At 46.7% G+C, this 22,724-nt stretch overlaps 11 protein-coding genes across 11 annotated transcripts; 3 read left to right on the forward strand and 8 right to left on the reverse strand.

Moving 5' to 3' along the window:
- Positions 1–822: 822 nt before the first annotated feature.
- N7509_004264 (NACHT domain protein) lies at positions 823–5,210 on the reverse strand (the record flags this gene model as incomplete). Its single annotated transcript, XM_056628901.1, has 2 exons — positions 823–3,757; positions 3,823–5,210. The coding sequence occupies 2 exons, from the start codon at positions 5,208–5,210 to the stop codon at positions 823–825; spliced, it is 4,323 nt and encodes a 1,440-aa protein (XP_056491635.1).
- A 904-nt stretch (positions 5,211–6,114) lies between these two features.
- On the reverse strand, positions 6,115–6,515 carry N7509_004265 (transposase; the record flags this gene model as incomplete). The annotated part of the gene is made up of 2 exons (XM_056628902.1): positions 6,115–6,360; positions 6,390–6,515. 2 exons carry the CDS (start codon positions 6,513–6,515, stop codon positions 6,115–6,117), a joined length of 372 nt encoding a protein of 123 aa, XP_056491636.1.
- A 165-nt stretch (positions 6,516–6,680) lies between these two features.
- N7509_004266 (uncharacterized protein) lies at positions 6,681–7,428 on the forward strand (the record flags this gene model as incomplete). The annotated part of the gene is made up of 2 exons (XM_056628903.1): positions 6,681–7,230; positions 7,274–7,428. 2 exons carry the CDS (start codon positions 6,681–6,683, stop codon positions 7,426–7,428), a joined length of 705 nt encoding a protein of 234 aa, XP_056491637.1.
- A 625-nt stretch (positions 7,429–8,053) lies between these two features.
- Positions 8,054–8,533, reverse strand: N7509_004267 (acyl-CoA thioesterase; the record flags this gene model as incomplete). The annotated part of the gene is made up of 1 exon (XM_056628904.1): positions 8,054–8,533. One exon carries the CDS (start codon positions 8,531–8,533, stop codon positions 8,054–8,056), a length of 480 nt encoding a protein of 159 aa, XP_056491638.1.
- A 6-nt stretch (positions 8,534–8,539) lies between these two features.
- N7509_004268 (Thioesterase/thiol ester dehydrase-isomerase) lies at positions 8,540–8,803 on the reverse strand (the record flags this gene model as incomplete). Its single annotated transcript, XM_056628905.1, has 1 exon — positions 8,540–8,803. The coding sequence occupies one exon, from the start codon at positions 8,801–8,803 to the stop codon at positions 8,540–8,542; it is 264 nt and encodes an 87-aa protein (XP_056491639.1).
- A 111-nt stretch (positions 8,804–8,914) lies between these two features.
- On the reverse strand, positions 8,915–10,087 carry N7509_004269 (uncharacterized protein; the record flags this gene model as incomplete). The annotated part of the gene is made up of 1 exon (XM_056628906.1): positions 8,915–10,087. One exon carries the CDS (start codon positions 10,085–10,087, stop codon positions 8,915–8,917), a length of 1,173 nt encoding a protein of 390 aa, XP_056491640.1.
- Positions 10,088–10,741: 654 nt separating this feature from the next.
- N7509_004270 (uncharacterized protein) lies at positions 10,742–11,771 on the reverse strand (the record flags this gene model as incomplete). The annotated part of the gene is made up of 3 exons (XM_056628907.1): positions 10,742–11,177; positions 11,247–11,663; positions 11,761–11,771. The coding sequence occupies 3 exons, from the start codon at positions 11,769–11,771 to the stop codon at positions 10,742–10,744; spliced, it is 864 nt and encodes a 287-aa protein (XP_056491641.1).
- Positions 11,772–11,796: 25 nt separating this feature from the next.
- On the reverse strand, positions 11,797–12,274 carry N7509_004271 (uncharacterized protein; the record flags this gene model as incomplete). The annotated part of the gene is made up of 2 exons (XM_056628908.1): positions 11,797–11,958; positions 11,990–12,274. 2 exons carry the CDS (start codon positions 12,272–12,274, stop codon positions 11,797–11,799), a joined length of 447 nt encoding a protein of 148 aa, XP_056491642.1.
- A 2,023-nt stretch (positions 12,275–14,297) lies between these two features.
- N7509_004272 (uncharacterized protein) lies at positions 14,298–16,373 on the forward strand (the record flags this gene model as incomplete). Its single annotated transcript, XM_056628909.1, has 1 exon — positions 14,298–16,373. One exon carries the CDS (start codon positions 14,298–14,300, stop codon positions 16,371–16,373), a length of 2,076 nt encoding a protein of 691 aa, XP_056491643.1.
- Positions 16,374–17,901: 1,528 nt separating this feature from the next.
- Positions 17,902–18,774, reverse strand: N7509_004273 (uncharacterized protein; the record flags this gene model as incomplete). The annotated part of the gene is made up of 4 exons (XM_056628910.1): positions 17,902–18,181; positions 18,208–18,539; positions 18,603–18,694; positions 18,744–18,774. 4 exons carry the CDS (start codon positions 18,772–18,774, stop codon positions 17,902–17,904), a joined length of 735 nt encoding a protein of 244 aa, XP_056491644.1.
- A 1,653-nt stretch (positions 18,775–20,427) lies between these two features.
- N7509_004274 (uncharacterized protein) lies at positions 20,428–22,285 on the forward strand (the record flags this gene model as incomplete). The annotated part of the gene is made up of 2 exons (XM_056628911.1): positions 20,428–20,838; positions 20,981–22,285. The coding sequence occupies 2 exons, from the start codon at positions 20,428–20,430 to the stop codon at positions 22,283–22,285; spliced, it is 1,716 nt and encodes a 571-aa protein (XP_056491645.1).
- Between the last annotated feature and the right edge of the window lie 439 nt (positions 22,286–22,724).

The raw sequence follows: 22,724 nt of genomic DNA on the forward strand, positions 1-22,724 counted from the left end.
ACGGGGCTATTCGCTATTCCCCATTTGGTGACCCACAACCGAAGACCACCACTCTAGCTAACTGTGGCCGCAGTAGGGACTAAACTAGTACTACTTATTTTTGATGTCATGATGAGCACCACAATTCTGATTTACTAGAGACATATAGGACACTTTCATACTCAACAGGCTCTGAATTTGTAACGAACTGGTGTTGTTACCATTCGTAGATGCCTCATGCCTACGGCACCACTCTAGGCATCCACGCCTACATCTGTGTATCTAGCCTTATATCTTAGCTTCCTTCTTATTCTCCTTAAGCAATTAATTTCGTCGGACGCTGCTACTTCCTTTGCCTGCTGCGCTACGACGTATCTTGATCTCTGTGAGTACCTGAGCTCCTCGCAGAATTGGTTCGAATTTAGGCGCGAGTTCAATGACCCAACCGCGGAACGTGCTTCTTATACTCTCTTAGTAGAATCTGTACTGTAGTTAGCCTCTGGCCCAGTCATAGTTTAGCAGGGGCCTGATTCAAGGAATGCCATTTTTCTTAGTTGTCGTATTCGCTTTCCGCCTCCTTCGCTGACAAAATTCTTGTGTGCCTCGAAAGAAGGTAGCCAAGACCATCAAGTGAGATACCCAAGCAAGATGCGAATTGAATGAGTTCTTTGCGACATTTGCGGGCCCAAATGGTAGCAGAATGGATAGCTTGAGAAATCCAGAAATCTCCTTACATCGTTTACAATTGGGGGGGGGGGGTCTTTTTAATTTAGATGTCTGACACAGAAGACTTACTTGAAAAGAATATTTCGTACTAACCTAAGTGTTATTCGCATTCCTCGGCTACACTTTGAAAACCGTAGCCCACCGTGTCTTCTGCGGCTCAGGAAGAGCATGCATACACCAAGCCAAAAGTCCATCATCGGGGAATGCAAATTCCGTGCTCTCCCACTTCTCTGTAAGCCTGTCTTTCCACTCTTCAACCCAAATGTCCTGCTTCTCGCCTGTAGAAGATATCAAAGGGACCATCCCTTCGGGCACACGCTCAGAAGGACGGAGAAGCGAGCCCGTGAAGAAAAACTGATGCTCAGGATTGCAAATACCTGCAAATGGATGAAGAATGTCCGACTCCAATATCCTGTAGCATCGTTGGCAAAGTGCAGAGAATGGACAAGATCGACAGAACCACCCGTGATACAGATTTGATATATCTCTCTTGCAGCTTGAACACTCAGTCAAGTGATCAGACACAAAGCCAACAGAGGCGATATCGTCTATCCAACTATCATCGCTATCGCTTTCCAAAGAATCAATTTTATTCCCTGTCAGATGCAAGGTCCCAAGTTCGTCGAAAATACCCATCTGCGAATCGCTGTCGGCTTTGATCGAGGCGGTAGCACTATTATGGAAGACCAGCATTCGCGGTTCAGTATCGTGCTTTATCATGTACAAGGCTGCTTCGAGGTCTGCGTCGCTATCTGTAGCAAGCAGAGAGACCTTGAAGAGTCCCACGTATGCCTCGGTGTCATTTGCAGGATCATCATCCGTAAGCAAAGAAAGACACCCTTTCACACACCAGCGGAGAGTATCTCTGGCACTTGCATAGTCACCACGATTTCTGAACCACGTGGAGAGAAGTAAGGAGATGCCGCTGAAGTCAAAGCTGCCATCCAATGTTAACTGAGGCCACTTCCAACAAATAGGTCTCTCATCTTCTAGGCACAGAGAAGCTAATTTGCAAACAGAAAGTATCTGGGCAGCCCTGTCCCACCGATCGAGTGGCCCTGTGGAACGGGAAGCCACGTCGTGCCAGCCCAGTATTCCAGACTCTACGAAGCCTTTCTCAACTAGTGCAGTTGAAAGAAGGTACTTGGCTTCCATGGGACTCCCATTGGCAACATCCAAGTCGATTTTCGCAAGAGCTCTTGTCGCGATATCGATATATTCTTGGTCTGTTTGATTGATGGCACAATGGAGGACTCTGTACATGACACGTGGTATCTGGGTGAGAGTGTGCGCTATAAAGCTGTCGAACCCTGAGAATACAGTTGCAGTTCCAGATTCCGCGGCCTCTTTGAAATAGCTGTATGCAAATTCAAACACGGGCCGCAGATGATGAAATTGGTTCAACTCCACGAAGATTTCGAAGAACGGACGTATCAGGTAATCAGTGTTGGTATCTCGCGTGTATAACAGGAGGTTCCAGGCTTCCTCTGCTGTCGCAATTGCGCCATCCGTTAACTTTGCATTGTGTTTCTTCTGCGCTTTGTGAAGCATGTCTCGGATACGATCATGGGTGGTGCCATCATTCTGCCTGTCGTCAACCTTCCTAAAGGTATTGCGGAGAGTTTCAGATATTTCGAGATGTTCTAGGGCCTCCTTGTGCATGGCGAGCTTTGTATATGCACGGGACATGTCTTTTTGTATAACATATAGCGATAGGGTGGTGAATTTTGGCCCGATCGTGTCTTCGCGGAGAGCAATTCGAAAATGCTCAATCGCGTGCCCGCTACAATTTCGCGCGAGCAGGGCCTGAGCCACACGTGTATGCCACATACGTGTCTGCTCAACTTGACGTCGCTCCGCAGGCACCATAATTCCAGCAGGCATATTGAAGTTCATCAACTCATCGGACACTTTCACAATGATGCCTCCTTCCAAGGGTTCCTGGGCTGATGTGACTTCTTCCGCAATGGATTCCTTTGATCCATTAGCCATAATATCGTATACCGTCAAAATTGCAGGCACAATAGCAGATAACCCATCATCAACATTAATTTCCTCTGGCTGTAGCCAGCGCTGAGTCCAGTACACCACCTTGAAGGACCAAAGGACAGTAAAAGCGGAGGCATCGCTTGTCATTGCCGCAGACCGGGCATGAGACACGAACTTCTGCTTCGCGTCCGGAAGTAACCAGTTGAGTATAAGATCTGCTCGCTCATTTGCGGTAGCACGGTCTCCAGCGTCCAGCCAGTAGCGACCGAGATTCGACAACCAGCACGTTGGGTAGGAAGCGTACGCTCCACACTCGAATAGGTGCACGTGAGTAATCAGCCACTCTCCATCTTTCGCGCTGCTGAACACGTCCACAAGCAAGTATGAGATGTCTGCTTGTAGGGCTCCAGCTTTCTCCGGGTCAGAACGTCCTAGGTGAAGTGGCAAGAACTCTTCAGCATATTGCATAAGAGCAAATCTGGATCTTTCTGACAAAAGTGCACAGCTCTCATCCAGGGCGTGGAGACAGACGTATGAGAACATCACATCCGCCAGATCCAAGTTGACGTGAATTGGTCCAGATTTCCCAGCCGTCAGGAAGAACTCATAGAATGAACCATGCCGGAGTGTAACGACTGCTTCACCCTCAAGGGGGTCTGGTTCATTGCTCGGCCTGACGTAGAACAACGAAGAGTAAAGTGTACGAAGATCATCTTCGAGGCCCATATATTCCTCCTTGAGCAGAATCTTGAGGATAATACTGAGTTGCTCAATGGTCAAAGGCTTCTGGGCCAAGGCAACAAAAGTGAGCAACACATTTAACTGAGCTATTGGTGTAGCAGGACTGTCACCCTCGGATACCACACCATCAGATAACTCATCCTGCCCGAATAATTCTGCAGCCAGGCGCTGCAGCTCTTGTTGGAGCATAGCACTGATACCTTGAGGCATTTTTTCGATCACCTTCCGTATCTGTTCTTTAGAGCGACAACGGAGGACTGATTTGATGACGAGATTAGCCCACTCCACAAGCCTTCGGCTTTCTGTTTGATATCGTGAATTACTTCTTCAAGGAGGGTTGGATAGCCTCGGAATAGTTTGGTCTTCCGTAGTTTCTGAGAAACGTACTGGTGAAGATCGTCTTTGGTTTGCACATGACCAACTTCAATATCTGGGACCCACTCCAATGAATGCTCTTCGAGCAGACTTCGTACTGAATCTCGGCTCAACAAAACGATTCGCAATGAAGCAGGCTGCACTTCAAGGCGTGCCTCCGAGAAGGCCTCTTTCAAAGAGTTGAAGAGAATTTGTTGTTCCTGTGGCTCAGCCTCGTCGATTCCGTCAATAATCAAGCAAGTTTTGTTGGCGGAGGAACCCTGAGTAAAGTACTTTAGGAATAGATTCGCCCATAGGGCATGGTTACTCCCTGGCTCTTCCTTTAAGCAGAATTGCTCGACCTCGACCGCAAAGCTAGGCTGCTGCGTGGCCACCTCCCAGGCAAGTGTTCGGAGGGCTTTATTTAAGGATCGTAAGTCGACATCGTTGTTTTTGAAGAAGAAACATGCCACAGTAGGTGCAGGTGACTCCTTCGATAGATCAGTGATAATTTTGGATGCCAAATGAGATTTGCCAACACCAGGGCCACCGTGTATCCAGAGGAGCGGCTCGGGCCCCTGCCACCATGATCGGAGCCTATCTTCGACCCAGCAACCAGAACCCGGTAAGCGGTTCTGTATGACGGACGATAAAACCTGGCTAGACGCAGGTACCGGCTCTAAGACGCTTTTGATCCGCTCCAGCCTTTCACCGTCAGTTTTCCGCTCGTCTCGATCGAGTAATTTTTGGGTGTTCTTCAGGGCTTGATGAGTGAGATTGAGGCCGTGGGCAGAGACCATCATATGCTCCACGCTGGTTAGATCTTGTAGGTCATCCAGCAAAGCCTTGATGGATGAATCCTCAACAAGGATATTCTTTCCCCACTTAGACAGTCTTGCCTTGACTGAGCCCTTGTTCAAGAGATTATGTGACGCCGCGCAGACTTTCAGGAAGTTGACCAAAACTTTCACAATGATCATTTTCATACCGCTGCTCATAGCGATGCCCTTGTATGACTCTAGTCGCAAGGCAAAGTGCCCGAGGTTTTGGAAAAGGTCGAGAATCACGTCAAATGCATCGCTAACTCTGCGTGCCGCCCGGACAAGAAGAAGCATCGCCCCCATAATTGACGATGCTGGTGGGAACGCCACAGCGACGCCGTCAGCAATCAATCCACCCCATTCTTCAAATGGCACCAGCACAGTTTGCATTGCATGGAATAGGGGCCGTTTCTTCATCCGGAAATCCTCGAAGTTGTCCTTCTCATACTCCAGCTGGCGGGATAGATCTTCAAGTCCCTGCGTTCTGGGAAAACGCTCATCCCCGATGGCAATCCCGGTTTGTCTGGCGTAATCCTCGCAAGCATCTTGCCAGACCGAGTGAAAATCGGTTTCCGGAGGGGTGCTCATAGTTACAGGCATCATGAAACTGATGTACGGCGATGTCAACATGAGCAATACTGGGGAAGTGCCTGACCGATAAAAAGGAAGGAAAGGTAAGCTGAGGCTAAACACCGATTAGGTATTATGTGGGTCACTTTGCTTTGTTGGCACCTACCGAGGATCAGGCATCAGACAGCTAGACTAAAAATGCACCAAGGGTAACATTTCTAGTTGTTAGCGGCTTTAACGGGCCAGGCCTAAATGCTATCTGTGCCTTTCTGCCTACCCAAACCGGGCAGCGGTTTGGGTGCGCCATGCATTCTTCGTAATAACAGTTTCTTTGTAGTTTTCGAAGCCAAATCGTAAATTTCACCACGAATTAGCTATTTATCAACAAAAAGTTATCTCCTGCCTCTCTACCCTCTCTCTCAGCCTGCATTGCCCGTTGAAAACTCCCCTCCGATCTCTGTGGGGGCGCGTAGCCATCAACCTTCTCAAACTGCTTGGCCAGCTTCCGCCCCTGCTTCGCCTTTTCTTCTGCCTTCCTGACGGTAATTGACCGATTCGCATCGCGTGTGCTTAATATATTAGTCTGGCTGAAAGGTTCAACCTGCCGCTTGGTGTATTTACGACGTACTGGTAGCTGCGCTTCTCTAATGCGACGAATCGATTCTTGTGTCATCGCAAGCTCCTCCGCGATGAATTTCGCTGCATCTTACCTGACAGATCCTCAAGGTACTTGGTGATCTTCGCTTGGTTCTTCTTGAGAGCTTCAACAGATTTCAGAGACCTGTTTTCAATAATAGAAGACGAGAGATTTTTGTGGTAGTGATAGTGATAGTGATGGTGTATGCCGGCCCTATGTCCGTTTATCTGGTGCGATTATATCAGGAATTTCTAATTGATTTGCAAGATTTTCAACAACTTTACTTCCATCAAACGGCTAAATTCCACGATCCTTGAAGGATTCGCGAATAATTCGCTGCGTTAAGGCTTTCTCACGAATAGGCCCGATAATTGCGAGGAAATCTGATCCCCCATACGGCAGGCCGCTCCAGAAAGCCAGATCATTGTTCATCATCCGAAATTGCTGTTTATAATTCAGAAAGGGCTTTCCGTCAAGTAGCCAACAGAAATGTGTTAAATGCGGTTGAAATACGAATAGTATAATAGAGTTAACCTCGCATTTCTATAGAAATTCGAGGGTAAGATACACACTATAACCATCGAATATAAGAAAGCGCTTTCGCGACGCTTTAGCCGATCTGTATTACCTATAGCCTCGATAAAGCAGCTTAGACAGGTAAGGGCTAAATCATCAGGAATCCAGCCATATGGAGACATAGCTGCTTTCGCTAGTTAGTCTCCGCTGCCGTAGTACCAGGCCTCCATAAATTTTTTGCCGGAGCCCTTAAAGATAAAGAGTGGGTCCATAAGCCAGCCATCAGCAGCAATACACTCGACCGCAGTGATATTTTCACCTCTCTCCCTCTAGCAGGTCAGGGCAAGATGACTTTACGCCAACGACGTTTCGAGTGCGCCCTTGACCAGGTTGAAAACCTCATTCATCGAAATTGTATACTAGTCGGGCGGGGACGTCATGGAGCAGATTTTCAAGGAGGTCTTATGGGTAAGCTGGAGGAGTTAACCAGCCTGGAACATAAGATGGTCTCTGCTCAGAATCTCAATCTCACTACTCAAGCATTAAAGAACACCACGGATTTGCTCAAGAGGGCTGACGACAAAAATGAGCGGGAGAGGCTCAATAAAGTGAAGGATGCATTGAAGCCCGTTTCTGCATCTATCCAGGTCCACTCTGCAATCAATGAGAGTCGGATACTTGGGTCAGGGCGCTGGATTGATGACAGAATTCGGGCTTGGTGGCAGAGTTCTCAGCCTCTGCTATGGCTCCATGGCGGTCCTGGCGTCGGCAAGTCCTATCTGGCATCCAAAATCATGACTGACCTCGCAAACTCAAAGCAAGTCAATCCACATGCGCCTGTTGTCGCCCACTTCTTTTTCAAGAACAATAATGTTGATCTGTGCTCTTTGAACAAAGGTCTCTGGACCCTCGCTTGGCATGTAGCCACAAAACTACCAAGTTTCACCATATGCGGAAGATTTCTGCCTAAAAGAGGACCCAGCTGATACCTACGCAGTATGGAGAAAGCTCTTGGTGGATTTCTTCACCGAGGCTGCACCAGGTGTCTCAGTGTGCTTTATCATTGATGGGATCGATGAGGCAGATCCAGAATAGCAGGAATTGCTGCTTAGTCTGCTCGAGAAGTCCTACACAGCAGATAGCCAGATAACAGAGTCCCCACCTGTACGAATGGTACTTCTGAGTCGGGATTCAGTGTGCAGCAGCCTTGAAGAACGCTCCCTAGAGTGGGTAACAGACATCGAAATCACCTATGACCAGAATAAGCAAGATCTCCACAGATACGTCTCTCAGAAACTACAAAGGGCCAACTTGTTTCGGGGCTCTCCAGACTTCTCAGAGGAAATCGTGACCGGTATACTTCAGTCAGCTGAAGGTTTGTGGGAGTGGGCGAATCTTGTCATTCAATCTGTCTTGCGCTGCAGGACCAAAGGGCAGATTCGGCGAATGGTCAAAACAATGCCACAAGGTCAATGCAATGCTGGCTCAAGAGCTTACCGGAAAAACTGAATCCAATCAGACCAGCTAGAATTCTTTCAGACCGGAAACTTTGTCATGATAATATTTTTGAGCGAAGACTTATTAGACAACTGACATACAGGTAAATGGATCAGGGCACCGTCGTGGTGAGTAATGCAACACAGTGTCTTTCGAGCATCTTCCGTCGTCTCAGAGAATGTCAGGTGAAATGAGACAATCAAATCTTCGAAGCCCCCTTCGGTCATAAAATAGTTTTCTGTGTCACACTGGCCAGTAAATGGCCCTTCGCATCGAAGACCCTTCCTTCACTCAGTGCCCTCGCATTTCCCGCACCACATGTCTGTCTTTCGCTGATATGCCAGGTCCGCAAACCAACCCCATGCGTTGGGATCCGCAACGCAGAGTCGAAAGTTGCACAAGCACTGGCCTGAAACAAGCTAAAACCGGCATTATTGGCTGGAATGTAGGTTAAGCCACGGTCCATGTAGAACGCAAGGGCAGTAATTTGGTCGGCCTCGGTATACAAAGGCCCATGGATCCGGAATCGATCAACGGATACAAGATCTGGGGCTTGCTTCCCGCTCTTTTCTGCACTGTGTGGGCAAACCTCAATGAATTTATCCAGGTTCTTGTAAAGTCCTGATTCTAGAGTTTTCTCTACCTCCGTTTCCTCTGAAGAACACGGGACTTCAACTTGCGGATGAGCAGAATAAATAACCATTTCATCTCATTCGTCTATGTGGAAGTCTGCTGTGGCGATGAGGCAAAGTTGTTCGGAATTCCCCTCGGACTGCAGCACGCGAAGGTGTCGAGTTTTGAACATCCGCGAGTCTCGGACGCGCTCGACACGACAGATGAGCTTGTTAGATTGGCTGGCCGGGCGCACGAAGTGGCCGCTTATAGAATAAAGTTGAGCTCCTGCTGCAACTGTCGAGTAGGCAGCGCTGACTGCTATGGCCAATGTATTGCCGCCGTATACCCAGTCGGCCATTTCCAGGATATTGTAATCAGCATCGACACTGAGGTAAAAGTCGAAATACAAGACATATATCTTCCCTACTAGTTCATCTCAAGCCTCTTTATTGATGCTTGTAACGCACGCCTAACTTCCGTCTTTCTGAACCCCGGGGCGCGACCGAGTATAATGAGTCCAGCGAGGAGACCTGAACCTATAAGCATGTGAACCATCGCGAATGATTGAGCACTCACGAGCAAAGAACCCTTCCATGTCCAAGATATATGGCCGGTCATTGGCACTTCTTTCTGCTACATCAGAGAGGTATGCCATAGGGAACAAGCCACTGTCTACGTCCACGCCATGACGTCTCAGATAGCCCTCGACATCACGGCTATCAAACCAGTCCCCTCCAAGCCCATAAGTCTCCAAAGACTCATCGGCTCCTGTTGATGTAAGATTATACTGCGGAAATATACCTAAAACCCGCCGTGGAGTTCGACTATTCGGCGGGTACATAGCGTTCCCGTTCTCGTCGAGGTCCGGAAAATGCGCGCCCGCGCCGCCAATATTGTAAAATGGCAGACTTGGAATCTCAAGAGAATCCATACATCCACCTTTCAACAGCTGCAGGAAACGTGGCTGGGTTTTAGTCCGATCTTGCACGCAGGGGACAAGCCGGAACACACGGTAGATCTCTCGCGGATCAGTCCGAGCCTCTGTGAAAAGACGATACGCGTACTCAAGACTGTATCTTTGTAATCGGCGAGCAAACCGGGCTTCTCGAAATGCATATGTGTAGTTCTTTCCAGGTAGAGGAGGGTGAAGTATGCATTGACTGGGATAGTGATCTTGTGTATTGAGTCTTTGCACCTGGCTATCGGACCCAACCAGAGTTGATCGATCTGGTGAGTCCGCGTGAATCGAATTGTCGCCACCAGCGACAATTTCATTCAGACGTTCCAGGCGCTCAAAGAGATCAGGATGTGATATGTGCAACTGTGCCTCTCTGACCACCTCGGACAACCCGGTGACCTCTTTCACGGTAAGGCGCAGTCTCGCTTCGAGCTGTTCGGCTCTGGCGGTCGCATCTCGGAAAACAGCCTGCTTCTTCTGTCGATATGTGTGCTGGGCACGACGGACCTGACGGCGACGATCTTCGGAGAGGATGGCTTCGCCACTGTCGTCAAGACGAGGGCGCCCGACTCGTTTTGATCGGCGGAGCTTCATGTCTGAGTGGGACTGTGAGTTGGACTCAAACGATTTAACACCCCCAGTTAAGGTCCGACAAGGCTGTTGCAGATCACCTTGGTTTTGCATTGCTTATTTAACGTGCAGTATCGATTGGATCGAATGTGTTGAAGTGTGTGGCAAGTCCAGGTTATTCGCTGATTTTGTAATCATCGCAACCTCGGCAACTCAACGCCCAACATTTAAGAATTTATTCCTCAACATTCTTTCATTGCATAACACAGTGCATCGTCCATAGAGCCATATCCCATATACAATACAGCAAATTTTTATCTCGGAATCTGTAGCTCAAGAAAAAATTTATGATGTAAATTTGAATAACAAATTTGGAATATTTCAATTAGACAATACGGGCTTCATGGCACATTTGCCACTTGCCCTAGTCACAACCCTTGTAGCGCATGCTTCAATAGTACCAGCCATTCAGCCAATTTTAAAACTTTTATAGGAGCCTCTTGGCTGCCATGGCCATGGGCAGTTTTTGAAGGTCATTCTCTGCCTTGGAAACATAAGTCGAATTCAATTCTAACATCCTTCGCTTCTCCAAATGAATAATCGCGCCGCCTCTTTTCTTGAGGTGTTTCAGGATATGGCATAACAAAATTCTGGCCACATCAGCACCTAAGGTCCATAAAATGTTTGTGTATCCGATAACTGGAGCATCATTTGGAAGATCCTGCATCATCATTCCTTTCCACGTGAATATACATACAATCTCACTGCTCAGAAGTCTCCCTTCAAGCCGCCTGTTTTTGCTTGCGAAAAGGGACAGGTAGCTACACCTCTCGCTCTGATTGCCTCAATATCAGATTTCATCTCTTCTATTCCCCTCCCTTTCTGTGGATCCGGTCCGATGGTCATTAAATCGTAACCCCGTGGCTGGTAACGATCGCCGCGTGAGCCTGGAACCTTTCCCCCAAAGACTCTGACCATGAACGAGCCTGGGCCCCATTTGGACCAGAATGTTGGTTTTATATACCATGGCTGAAGTCCCTTTCTTTCAAAATTATACAGGTTTGTTTCTGGATTTGGTATCCCATGCACCAATTTGACAGCAGCCGAGTCAGATCGAGGAAGGGTCAGGTTTCGTAACAATAATTTGCGCAGGTTTCGGATAACGGAGAGCACTAGAGAGAAGGGTAAACTGGGGGACTCAATACTGGGTTTTCTTTATTAGTAACTGTATTATATCTCCGTTTGAAATGCTGATATCAAGAGCGGTTCTTACCAGAGGCTAGTTCGCATCACATTATCCAGATCGGCACCCAGCATTTGTCGTACAAGGCTTCTCGCGAAGCTAGGGAGTGATGATAATGCCGAGTCAACGTAAACCCTGACATACTGGTCATTTGTCGCTGTGGGTTTTGCAACCTCTTCTTCATAGCCAACAGTCCACTCTTGTAACTCCAGCCCGAAGTGCAGACCATCTTTCCAACCTTCGGCTTGTGAAGGGAGTGGATCGAAAGGTATTCCCATATCCATTCCAAGATTTTTATGGAAAATACCAAGAGCACATTTCTCAACATCTGTTAGGTTGCGCCATTCCTCTCTTTCAATGACGTTGAGGATCTCAGCGAGGCCATCGCCCAAGGTGTGAAGGAGGTCTTGATCAGTTATCTTGTTTGCACGTCTATAACGGTCATGACTAGTCATATTAAAAATCAGCAAGAGCATCGAAAGCTTAATATGTTACCCAACCAGCATCAATGGAGCCCGCGTAGTTGGATAGGACTTTTGCGTACAGGTAATTCATTCTGGCGACGGCTGTCATATAGCGATCAGAATCTCTGGGCTGAGATTGAGACTCGCGTAAGGAGAATCTCGGTATCGACTGATCTTTTCCCCGCATTTCTTTTATTATTCTGTCCTGTGACCGCAAAAAGCTTAGACATAGTTGGGATGCCTCCGGCCTGTTGTTGCAAACACCAGATTAGCGAGACCTAAATTAGCGTTTATTTTTCTCTTTCGTACCTTGAGTAGGGCAATTTTCCGGGCCTTGGAAAAAGCGTAAGGAAATTCAAGCTCTTGCAATTCGGTAATAATTGAATGTGCCTCTTTGACGGTCATACTAGACAATTTCCTCTTACCAGGCCCAAATGGAGCCTCAATTTTTGCCCTGCGGTGGTATCTCAGTCTTGTGACTATAGTAATGTAGCTGATTAAAATAGCTGCTGCTGTGATAAAAATGACATTCCATGTAGAGTGGTGAAATTCAGTCATATTAAACATCTTGTAATTAGTCATCCTATTCAACATTCTATTAGCACCATCAGGGTAAGCAACTGGTTTTGTCACAGCTTTGGGATATGGAGTAGATTACCCTTGAATGAGCGATCATTAATTGACTTTGAAACCGAGGATAGCGTGATTTCCAGGTTGTAAGGCAGGGTAGCCAGGGTGGTTTAAATAATTCAAAATACAAGAAAACAGGCCATCGGTACCGAGGTTAGCATTTTGTTGGATTAGAAGCTCAACAAAATCAGAGCATAGGTATAGACTTTAAGCCAATCATGCCTCAAATAAATGCTGGGCTTCAATTTGCTTGCCAGGGATACAAAGTTGTCAAGTGTGATGATAATATAATCAACATCATCACGGGTGGGTCTTCGGGACGATCTTATGTATTTCCCACTGATACTCCATAAACCCCGGTGAGCAACGGAAGATTGCCGGAATTGCGCAATCTCCGAGCGCACAGATTCGATTCTCACAAATAATTTCCTTAAACCGGGACGCCGTTGAGGATCACTTTCCAAGGTTCACGTCTGGATAAACGGTGAGAAGCTCAGGAGCTAATAAATAGACAAGGAATCAACAGAGCCTGGTTATCATCGATAAGGATGTCGAACTCCACGCTGGTGATCCACACGTCGCCATCGCGAGTACAGAGTTGCAACTTTCTGCCATCTGGCTCGAAGACCAAGTTCCAGTCATGATATGTTGGCAGGCCCAGAGCTCGCAATTCCACGCTTAATGACTCGCTTCCGGTGCGTGGTAAGGCCAAGCAAAGCACCTCGACGGGCTTGCTGCGTATCTGCGGAGCTGGGTCGGGGAATCCGTAGTCTCGTAATTCAGAGGTATATCTTCTGTTGTTATTTAGAGAGAAACATCAGTCTATATATATAACGAGAAAAACAAGTTGATTTCCAATCAATTTGGTTCTTCACATAGATATCTCGTGATTAATTCTGATGGCTCGGCTTGGCTCCTGATCTGCACTAGCCTCATATCACAACACGTAGAGTAAGCGTTGTAGGGCGTACATTGGGGTCTTGCAAATAAAGTCAAGCTGTCGTGAGCTTAGGAAGAACGGTCTCTCACATAAATAGTATCTACAATCGGTCGCATGATTCTTGTAATGGAGGCCAGGTTGTAAGGAACAAGTGCATTGAATACGCGACACTAAGTGTGAAGAAGAGACGAAAGAAGTAGGTGAGGCCTCGCAGATAGGCTGCGAGGACTGCGCCAAGCCCAATAAGGAAGTAGCCTCTGGTCCAGAGTGTTAGAATTATCAGAACGGCCCGATTGGGGCCCTGAGTAGGAATTAGGCTAAGGGCCTGAAGAATGAGAACTGGCCCCCATATTCGTCCTAGGAAAGGCCCCACATGACTCTCGCCAGTAAGCGCCATGGGGACAAGGTTTCGTCAAAGTGTCGCAAGTCGCCTCGTCTTTCCCTCGACGAGAGTAGATAGATAATGGGCATGCTCAGGGTGGGTAATCTGTTTTCGAATTCTACTGTAGACTTGACCAGCCATTGCTGAAATCTCTCATCCGGTTCTTTCCCTTCTTGGCCCAAGCAGAATGGGAACGCAACGCATTGCAGTGGGTATTCTCACTCCTCTCACCCTGTTCTCACCCGCTCTTATCCTGTTCTTATCTCTCTCGCCCCAGTCTCCAGAATTCTTACACATATCACCTACATTCACCCTAATACAGAAACTGACGTTAATTTAAGATCCGGGGCTCTTTGGTCATTGACCCTGATTAGTATGTGGCTTAAGTACGGCTGAGCGGACGGGAAGGCCTGTTCTCCACACCCTATGGGTCGTATGTGTTAAGACACACTTAGTAAGGATTAATATTGCTGGATTTCCCCTACTTTTTACTGAAAAACATGACCTATTTATTATCTTGGCGGTGCTTCGGCCCCCAAAACATCCCATGCTCTTCCCACAAACTCAGCCTCTGCGCTAAAATGACTCATTATTCTAGCCGAAATTTAAGCTGAAATTCAAGTTGATGGTTTTCGGAACATTTGTGATTCTGCCTCCCCGTCAATATGAGCCTATCTAGATTACCAGACGAAATCATCCTAACGATCGCAGATCATGTGAGCTCGCTGAAGAATATCAACGCCTTGGCTCAAACAAATCGGCGTTGTTACAAAACGCTAACCCGACATCTCTACCTGTCTTCTGCTACGGAGGACAGTATACTCAGATGGGCTGCGGAACGCGGGCGTACAGGAACTGTTCAAATTCTTTTCGACTTGGGTGCATTTGATGGCTTGCATACGGTGACGACTAGGCTCCAAGAGCCCTTGAAAATTGCAGCACGCAATGGACATCCCGAGACTATTACGTGTCTTGGCAAACACGCAGACAGATTTTGTGAAAACATGCAACCGTATTACCAGAATGCATTTGGCGAAGCGATCGAAGCTGGCCAAATTGATTCGGTGAAGGTTCTTATCAATCACGGAGCGGACGTGAATGGCGTATGCGCCGATGGCGACAAAGCAATCCACAGCGCGGCTCTTAGCAATGGCGGAGAAATAATCAAATTTCTGGTCATTAATTGCGGTGTTAATATTTATAACCTTGACCAACATGGTACCTCTGCGTTGCATATTGCTTCTGCATATGGGAAATTGCGTGCTGTAAACGCACTTTTGGATTGTGGATTCGATCCTAACTTCATTGACGACCATGGCGATGCGCCCATTCATATTCTAAACAGAAGTCGGAGGGGTCCTGGACGTTCCTTCTCGATTCTCCCGAAAGATTATGAAAATGTCACCGGTACTTTGCTAAAACGTGGTGCAGACCCTTATCGGCGGGATCGGTACGGGTTTATGCCATTATGGATTGCCGCTTCTCTAGGTAGAGACATCGACGTGGAGTTATTATTGAAGCACGGGGTCGATCCTAATGGTCTGGATGCGAATGGCAACTCGCCAAAACCTATACCACTTGAGGAGTTTCAAGAGATGATAAAGGAAAGTCGACATCATGACAGAAGAGATCCTCCGGATGGATTTACCCACCGGGTTTGCTGTACACCACTATGTATTGCTGCATTCCTGGGTGCTATTGAAGTCTTGCATTTATTGCTAAAGCATGGAGCAAATCCAAGCTTCATGGATCCATGCGGTGATTTGCCGCTCCACCTAGCCGTGATGCGAAAGAGCGAGTGTATGGTTCGTATGCTTATCACCCGGGGTGCCTCGGTACATACCAGGGATCGCCATGGTTGGGCTCCGCTTCAATGGGCTTTGAAGTTTGGCGGGCACGATGTGGTGGAGCTTCTATTAAATGAGGGTGCCAGCATTGACTGTATCGACTCTAATGGTATCGATCCAATTTTTCGAGTGCTGGAGTATGGTCACGAAACAAGAAATCTTCCCCTCCTGCCACCGCAAATCGTCAATACCGGAGACTGGCTCATTACATTATCTCAGGGGAGATGGCCCCACGGCGGCTGTACATGTTGCTATGGGGGAGAGCGGGAGCCTCACACCTGTCAACGCGTGGTGGGCTGGTTCCTCGAAAGAGGATCTAGGGTGGATTCGAAAGACGCGCTTGGTCGTACTATGCTACATCAAGCAGCATTCCAGAATTGTAAAGGAACAGTCAGACTTCTACTTGAGAAAGGGGCCGATCCGATGTCCAAAGATCAATTTGGCCAAATCCCCCTTCATATGGCATGCAGTTCAAGCTTTTATCATGCAAGGGATGTTTTCAAGATGCTACTTGATGCTGGCTCCGATCCTAATTTGAAAGACAACAACGGTTATACCACACTCCATATGGCGGCAATGAGTCTGTATGCCACAGGAATCCGTCTTCTCAGACTGAGTGGTCTGGCTGATTTCACCGCAACGGATAACAACGGCAACACCCCATTGCATTTAGCAGTAGATGTTGAAATTGGAATGACTGATCAAGAGACCATCATGGAGGTACGTAAAGCTGATCTTGATTTGAGCTTGCGGAACAATGATGGTCACACTGCATGGGATTTGGCAACGAAGGAGACGGATCAGGATGAACATCAGGAGTTGTTCGTCGATGCCTTAACTTGCGAACTCCCTGAGGATGAATCTGAAAGCGAGTCCTCTGAGTCAGATGACTAAAAAAAAATTAATTCCAAGTGAAACATAACTACGGGTCACGACCAATATCTTTCCAAGGTTATGAATGGCATACTAATCTTTAAGATTAACTCATTGAGATCATTGAAAGCAGTCAATAGTATCCACACCCAGATCTAAAGGAGCCAGAACCTAACCTCCCTGCCGCGATTTCTAGCACGGGGCATTCAAGAAATCATAATGACATATATTTTTTCCTCCCAACCCTTAGAAGATTGCTTGCGTTTCCTTCCTCGCGTTGTTCGTCTGCCTGTTCTCAGCTTTACTCTCCCAAGACTGTCAAGCGGCTTCCCCCCTCGGCTCCTCAATTAATCTAACTTGAACTTGGAACAATATGGGAAATCGCCTTGGTGCCTCCTTCTGGATACGGGCAAGAGCATGCACCTCATTGCTCAAATATCGAGCCACGAGCCAAAAGGATCTGGTGAAAAGGCCCTTGATGGAAAATAACACCTTGGGCAACCCTATACCAGTGAAGAATTCGGTGTCTATTCTTGATCTTCCCACAGAACTCCTAGACTTAATTTTCTCTTATCTTTCAACTTACTCACAAGCTTATCTAGCTTTGATTTACAGAAAGTTTTATCTAAAGTATAGGGATGTTTGCAGGAGCCCGGAACTTTCGCTCCCTCATTATGTTGCGATCCCGTCTACGCCTTTGGTGGCTCAAAAAGAGTTCTAATCAATCTAGAGACTTCGACCTGGAAATACTGTGCTGCGTGTTTCAAGCTGCATCCACTTCGGGAATTTCATAATCTTGAAAACGGTCTATATCACCGGTATTGCAAATGGCCAGGGGAATTTGCTATCTGTCCATGCCAAGGCCTTACATCAGAATGCTGGATAGAACCGTACCTCGCATTGCTACGAACGCGAGCGTTTGACCCATAGTTGGGCACTTTCCGGGGAATTCTCAGTCATTTTCTCTCGGCTAAACAGGTCACCTACGTTTCTCAATCCACTATTCGGCGTGTATGGATTTGTCTCGGTTCTACTATGGGATTATTTGATGATTTTTTCATGGATTCGGATGATCCCCACCCTAGCGGTCTTGCTTGCCGACTTTTTGCGTCGCGAATACTATATCTTTTGGCTTATTATTCGCTATCTCTCACGGCTAACTGAGGCTTCTCATTGAGAAATCTTCGTCACCATACGAACAACTTATTTTGTTTATTAATATCTCTTGATGTTTGTAGTTCTAAGTTAGATTACAAAGCTATGGAAATTTGTTTTGTCAAGGCTGCTTATCTATGAATTCTTCCATCTGAAGCTAGTGACAGTTCAAAAAATACATACAGCATGCAGATCTACCCCGATTGGCGAGTTAAGAAGCAAAAAATGTGGAGGCTTGACTCATACAATCATATCTGGATTTCCGGAATACTTAATCACTTTGCATCATACGTTCCATAAGTTTCTTAGGAATATTATTGCAAATGTTAGTTCAGGACCGATAAGCCCGTTTCATCTTGCCTCGAGCGAATCTCTGCTAAAGGGCGTTTTAGCCTTAAACCTTCTTCATGCCATTTGCACGGTATCCCTGAGCAAGATCGTTGGTGTTGGCCGCAGCCTGGGCACCACTGGCCAATGAGACAGTGGGAAGATAGCCCTGGACATTGACTTGAGTGCCAGTGGTAGCAATAGCGGCAGCACTCTTGTTGACACCAATGGTGATATATCCAATCAGACCATCAGCAAGAGTCTCGCCTAGAAGTTCCGTGGAAATCATAGCGGAGTATCCGTCGGCCATAGCAACCTTGTACACCGAGTCTTCGGAGTTCAGAGTTCTGTTCAGAGTTGACAAGTGGTGGACGTGGTAGGAGCCAACTTGTATACAGAGTTGATCAATTCTTCAGGGAAAGAGAGCTGACCAATGTGCTGAATAGCGGCATCAGAGTAGCTAGTATCATCACCGGTCACATTGAACTGCACAGTCACATGAATGTGGGTGGTTCGGCTATCGTAGTAACCGGGGAAGATAGTGAGAAACTCAGCAATTCCGGCCTCGTTGGTCTTGGAAGTTCCTCGCAAGAAGGTCTCGTCGTCGGTGGTTCCATCCTCCCTGGTGCTCCATCCATCCAGGACAGACACGGTATCCGGGTTAATTCCGGTGTAGCCAGAGTAGGTGCCAGTGGCATTGCAAGCCTAGAAATTATTAGTTGCCGGTACTAGCGCAATCCGGAAAGAGAGACTTGAAGAGCTACATACCCAAATAGTAAGCCAGGCATCTGGCAGAGGCTCACAGGTCTCAACATCAATCAGGCCGAGATCGAGGTACAGGTTAACACCAATAGTCGGTTCTCAATATGTGCAAAATACAACATGACTTCGGGAAATATCTATCCAGACTCTTGTGCGTAAAACACAAAGTGAGAAGCATTGGGGTACGTGTTGTAGCAAAAGTTATCCTTAGTAGAAGGAGATACTTGGCGTGAAACTTAATTTCAGAAACTCCGCTACGGAGTACCATGAAACAATTCAAGAGGCTACTAATCTTGAAGCCCGTTATTCCTCAATGTCAATCGTCAGGGAATGCTTGGCAGCGGAGCATTCCAAGTTTAGCGTATGACTAATCGGGATTGTGAAATTTTCCAAGTACCATTCGGAATTCAGGATACTAGTGGCATGAATTTACAACTCCCAATCTGTTATATTTATTGTATGTCTTTTCCAGGAGTATAGCCCTCGGTCATAATAGTATTCTAAGGTCAATATTGCAAGTCTTGGCCCGCTTCGGATTGCATTTTCATATAGATGATATTGTAAATAATAAGCCACGAATTACTAACAAGCATTGGAATGCATGTGAATTCATCTTCTACTTTAAACAGAGTTCAATATTTTGCCATGAATTTTTTTCTGTAACGATATCTGTTATTCGATTTTTTACTGTCTATTAAATTTGATTCATTTTTGACTCATAGTCGCCTTCTAGGACCCCAGAACGCACTAGCCCCCTCGGACCAGCAAGCCACGCCTCAGGGTCATATATTAATAACACGACACCTCTCGTCCCAGGCGTGATTATTTGAGCCAGATCAATAAAGCGAGCCTACAATAATTCTTTCTAACTCAATTCTATTATTTCCCACTCGAGCATTTAAGACCAATATTTTTATCGTAATATTAGATTGACTGAGGAATAATCAGTCCATCACTGGGTGACTATCATTTGTGCGAACATTTATAGCCATTTTAATCTTATGGCTTTATATCAAGTTTCTCCGCAGAAAGATATTAAAGGAAAGATGCCGATGAAATCCCGAATTTATGACAGACCAAATTCACAAATTGTTGAAACGAGAAACTATGGCAGGATGACCAATGGCAGATATACAATTCTACCAGTCACCTTAACTAACTCTGGGCTTTGTTTTTCGCCACAAGCTGAGGAATTGTGGAATATTTATGTTTCCCTGCTTCCAGATCGCCTGGTTCAATCCAGATATTCGTGGATGAACAAAGCCTGACCAGGGTGGGCCCCAGTTATTCGTATACGAGGATGGGTTATCTTGGCCAGCCCCGCTTTCCCATCTGTGGCTGGTGATATTCGATGTACTATTACCAACTCAGTTACTGCCCTGCGCCTCAAAAAACCCCATCCAATTACTTACTGCCACGCTAGTTGCTGACTTAACGGTGCGGCCCGACTTCAACACTAAGGAGAGTAGGATTCAAAAGACCCTTCACACACTTCTTTAATCGCGGTACATGTCTTTTTATTCGATCGATTCGGATTGTTGAATGCAATTTGGTCGTTTGAATTTGAGGTCAGCAACATTTGTTTCCAGTGATAAATCATGCATAATGCCACTGACGCCAATCAATCGCCCAATTATGATGACGTGGAGGAAATGTCGAGCAGCAAGTCAGTCGAAAATGGGGCTCTGGATGAGCCCGCTTGGTCTGCAGATGTATTAAAGCAGTGAGTTTTTGAAGAATTTTCGTTGAACATGTTCATAACTGACAGACAAGGCAAATTGTCCAAACTTCAAAAACAAAACTGGATCGCCGATTAATAGAGTTTCTGAGAATGGCTTCACCCGAAGAGATGCGCTCTTATGAAGAAAGTCGTAATAATCTTTTAATGATTGTCCAGCAAGCGCAAAACGCCTACGACAGTCGATACCCAGACAAATCACGACAAGGCATGCTAGGGCGCATTAAGAATGGCTGCCAGAAAGTTAGCGAGGTGGCATACCCGTATACACAGATCATGGATGTATTTGTCGGTCAAGCCCCAGAGTATGTTGGATTGGTATATGGTGCTGTCAAGTTACTTCTAGTAGCCCAGATCAACCATGCGGAGTTGAAGGAGAAGGTAAAAGAAAATATGGAGATCATCAAAACGAAATTCGAGATCATGGACCACCTCACAAGCTATAACCCAACGGAGCAATTGGTCCAAGCGCTTGGGAGATTCTATGACTGCTTCCAACGATTCGTCGCCAAGGCTTTGAAATTTTATTGCAGGAGTCGCATCAGTAAGCGAAAACAATGTTTTAGCAAACGTTCGCTGATGATATCTAGAGAATGCCTTTAAAGCGTTTACAAAGCCGTGGACCCAACTGGAACCTATCGTTCAGTCCATAGACCAGGTCTACAGCGAAGTGCGCGATATCATTCACTTTTCGACCCATTTTACTGGTCAAACGGTCCTCACAAAAGTCTCGCAAATTCTGGACTTCATGACAGAAAACACGATTCGGTTTTCCAAGACGAGCGATTTTGAAGAGACTTGTCACCTTTTTCAACAGCGGGTCGATGCTAAAATGGAGGAACACGGTGTGGACGGTACACCTGTGGAAACAGCCAGGGATTCTAAATCCTCGCCTGAGCCTCACAGCATGGAAGACAGTTTGGCCATGCTATTTACTGATCTCAATAGGCTCGAGGATACCCGGACGCAGAAATTGAAAATAGAAGAACAACGCCCGGAGATGCATCAATATCGTTCCACAAAGCGCAACATACTGAAAGTGGACCATGTCATGGATTGGGTTGAAGCACAATCTTCGCAGCTTCTGTGGGTGGACGGGAACAACTCTCTTCGTCGAGAGACATTCAGCGCCTCATTTGTTGCGCCGATTTTGCTATTAGGGGAGAATCACTTTGCGACGAGTATTGTGCTGCGACATTTCTGCGGTGATAGCCACGGGACCAGCCCCAGTAACTATCCAGCACTAATTCAGTCCTTGCTCACTCAGCTATTCAAGCAGCGTGCTGATCTTTGGTCGGGCGCTTCTGATTCCCTTGACCGAGAGAGTGCGAGCAATATTCGCGTATTATGGAAGGTTTTGGTTGATTCTCTTCAAAATGCCCAGGTACCATGTGTATTCATCGTCATTGACAGCATCGACAGTCTAGCTTCCCAGAAAACCGCAGATGGTGTGGAGGAGCGCGACTTTATTATCGAAGCGTTAAACACTTTGGTCCAACAGTCCACGTTACTTGTCAAAGTGTTGCTCACAGCATCGCTTTCCCATACCACTCAACTTGCAGGAACAGACAATGCGTTGACATTGGGTACTCTTTCATATGCCGTTCAATCCCAGAAGTCAAAAAAGCTTTCCAACGCCATCACGGAGGAATACTTGATGCCAGTTTCGCATAAATTTGTCGAAATCCAAGAGCGCAGATGCAAAACTATCCGGTTTACCCAGCTTCCCTTGCTCTACCAGGTCAATTCCACAATTTATTGCTGGAAAGGTAAAGTCCTACGAGCATTTGTTGTGTCCGAGCTTTCTGGGATGGACCGGGGCCATTTGGGACATATGGGCCACTTATTCTTCGGGTTTGGGCTGTCGACCATAATGGCAAAACTTTTGTCAGGCGATTTCACGACTTCCGAATTCCCTTCTTTGCTCGCGATGTCGACATTGTTGATCTGAGTTACATACCTGCTGGCTATCTGGCGGACGAAAATCAGCATCGCATGCAGCTGATTCGGCGGGGTCGGCGCTATTGGAAGCTAGGTAGTGCTGTTCATTTCATGGAACATATGTCAAGCGAAGTATGCAAAATTACCACCAAATGCAGAGTATCTGAAGCTCACCCTTTGTAGCAGCCTGAACGTGTCGTCATTGATCAAACTCTTCGGCCCTCGGGGAATCATGATCTTTCGAAACTGGATGTCGAGCTAAGGACGATTTTAGATTCCAATATAAAGCCATTCGTGGCACTTACATGCCCCCCTACCATCTCGGGCTACGATTTAACTGACAACACCTGGAGTACGTTGCATTCTGACTTTAGGTTTGATTATTCTGAGGTTATTTTACTGACTGTTACCAGGGGAAATCGATGTGCTAGAAATCCAAGATGTCCAGT

This window comes from Penicillium cosmopolitanum (assembly GCF_028827165.1).
Source record: "Penicillium cosmopolitanum strain IBT 29677 chromosome Unknown utg000005l:1.0-4006212.0:1.0-4009387.0, whole genome shotgun sequence".
Lineage (NCBI taxonomy): Eukaryota > Fungi > Ascomycota > Eurotiomycetes > Eurotiales > Aspergillaceae > Penicillium > Penicillium cosmopolitanum.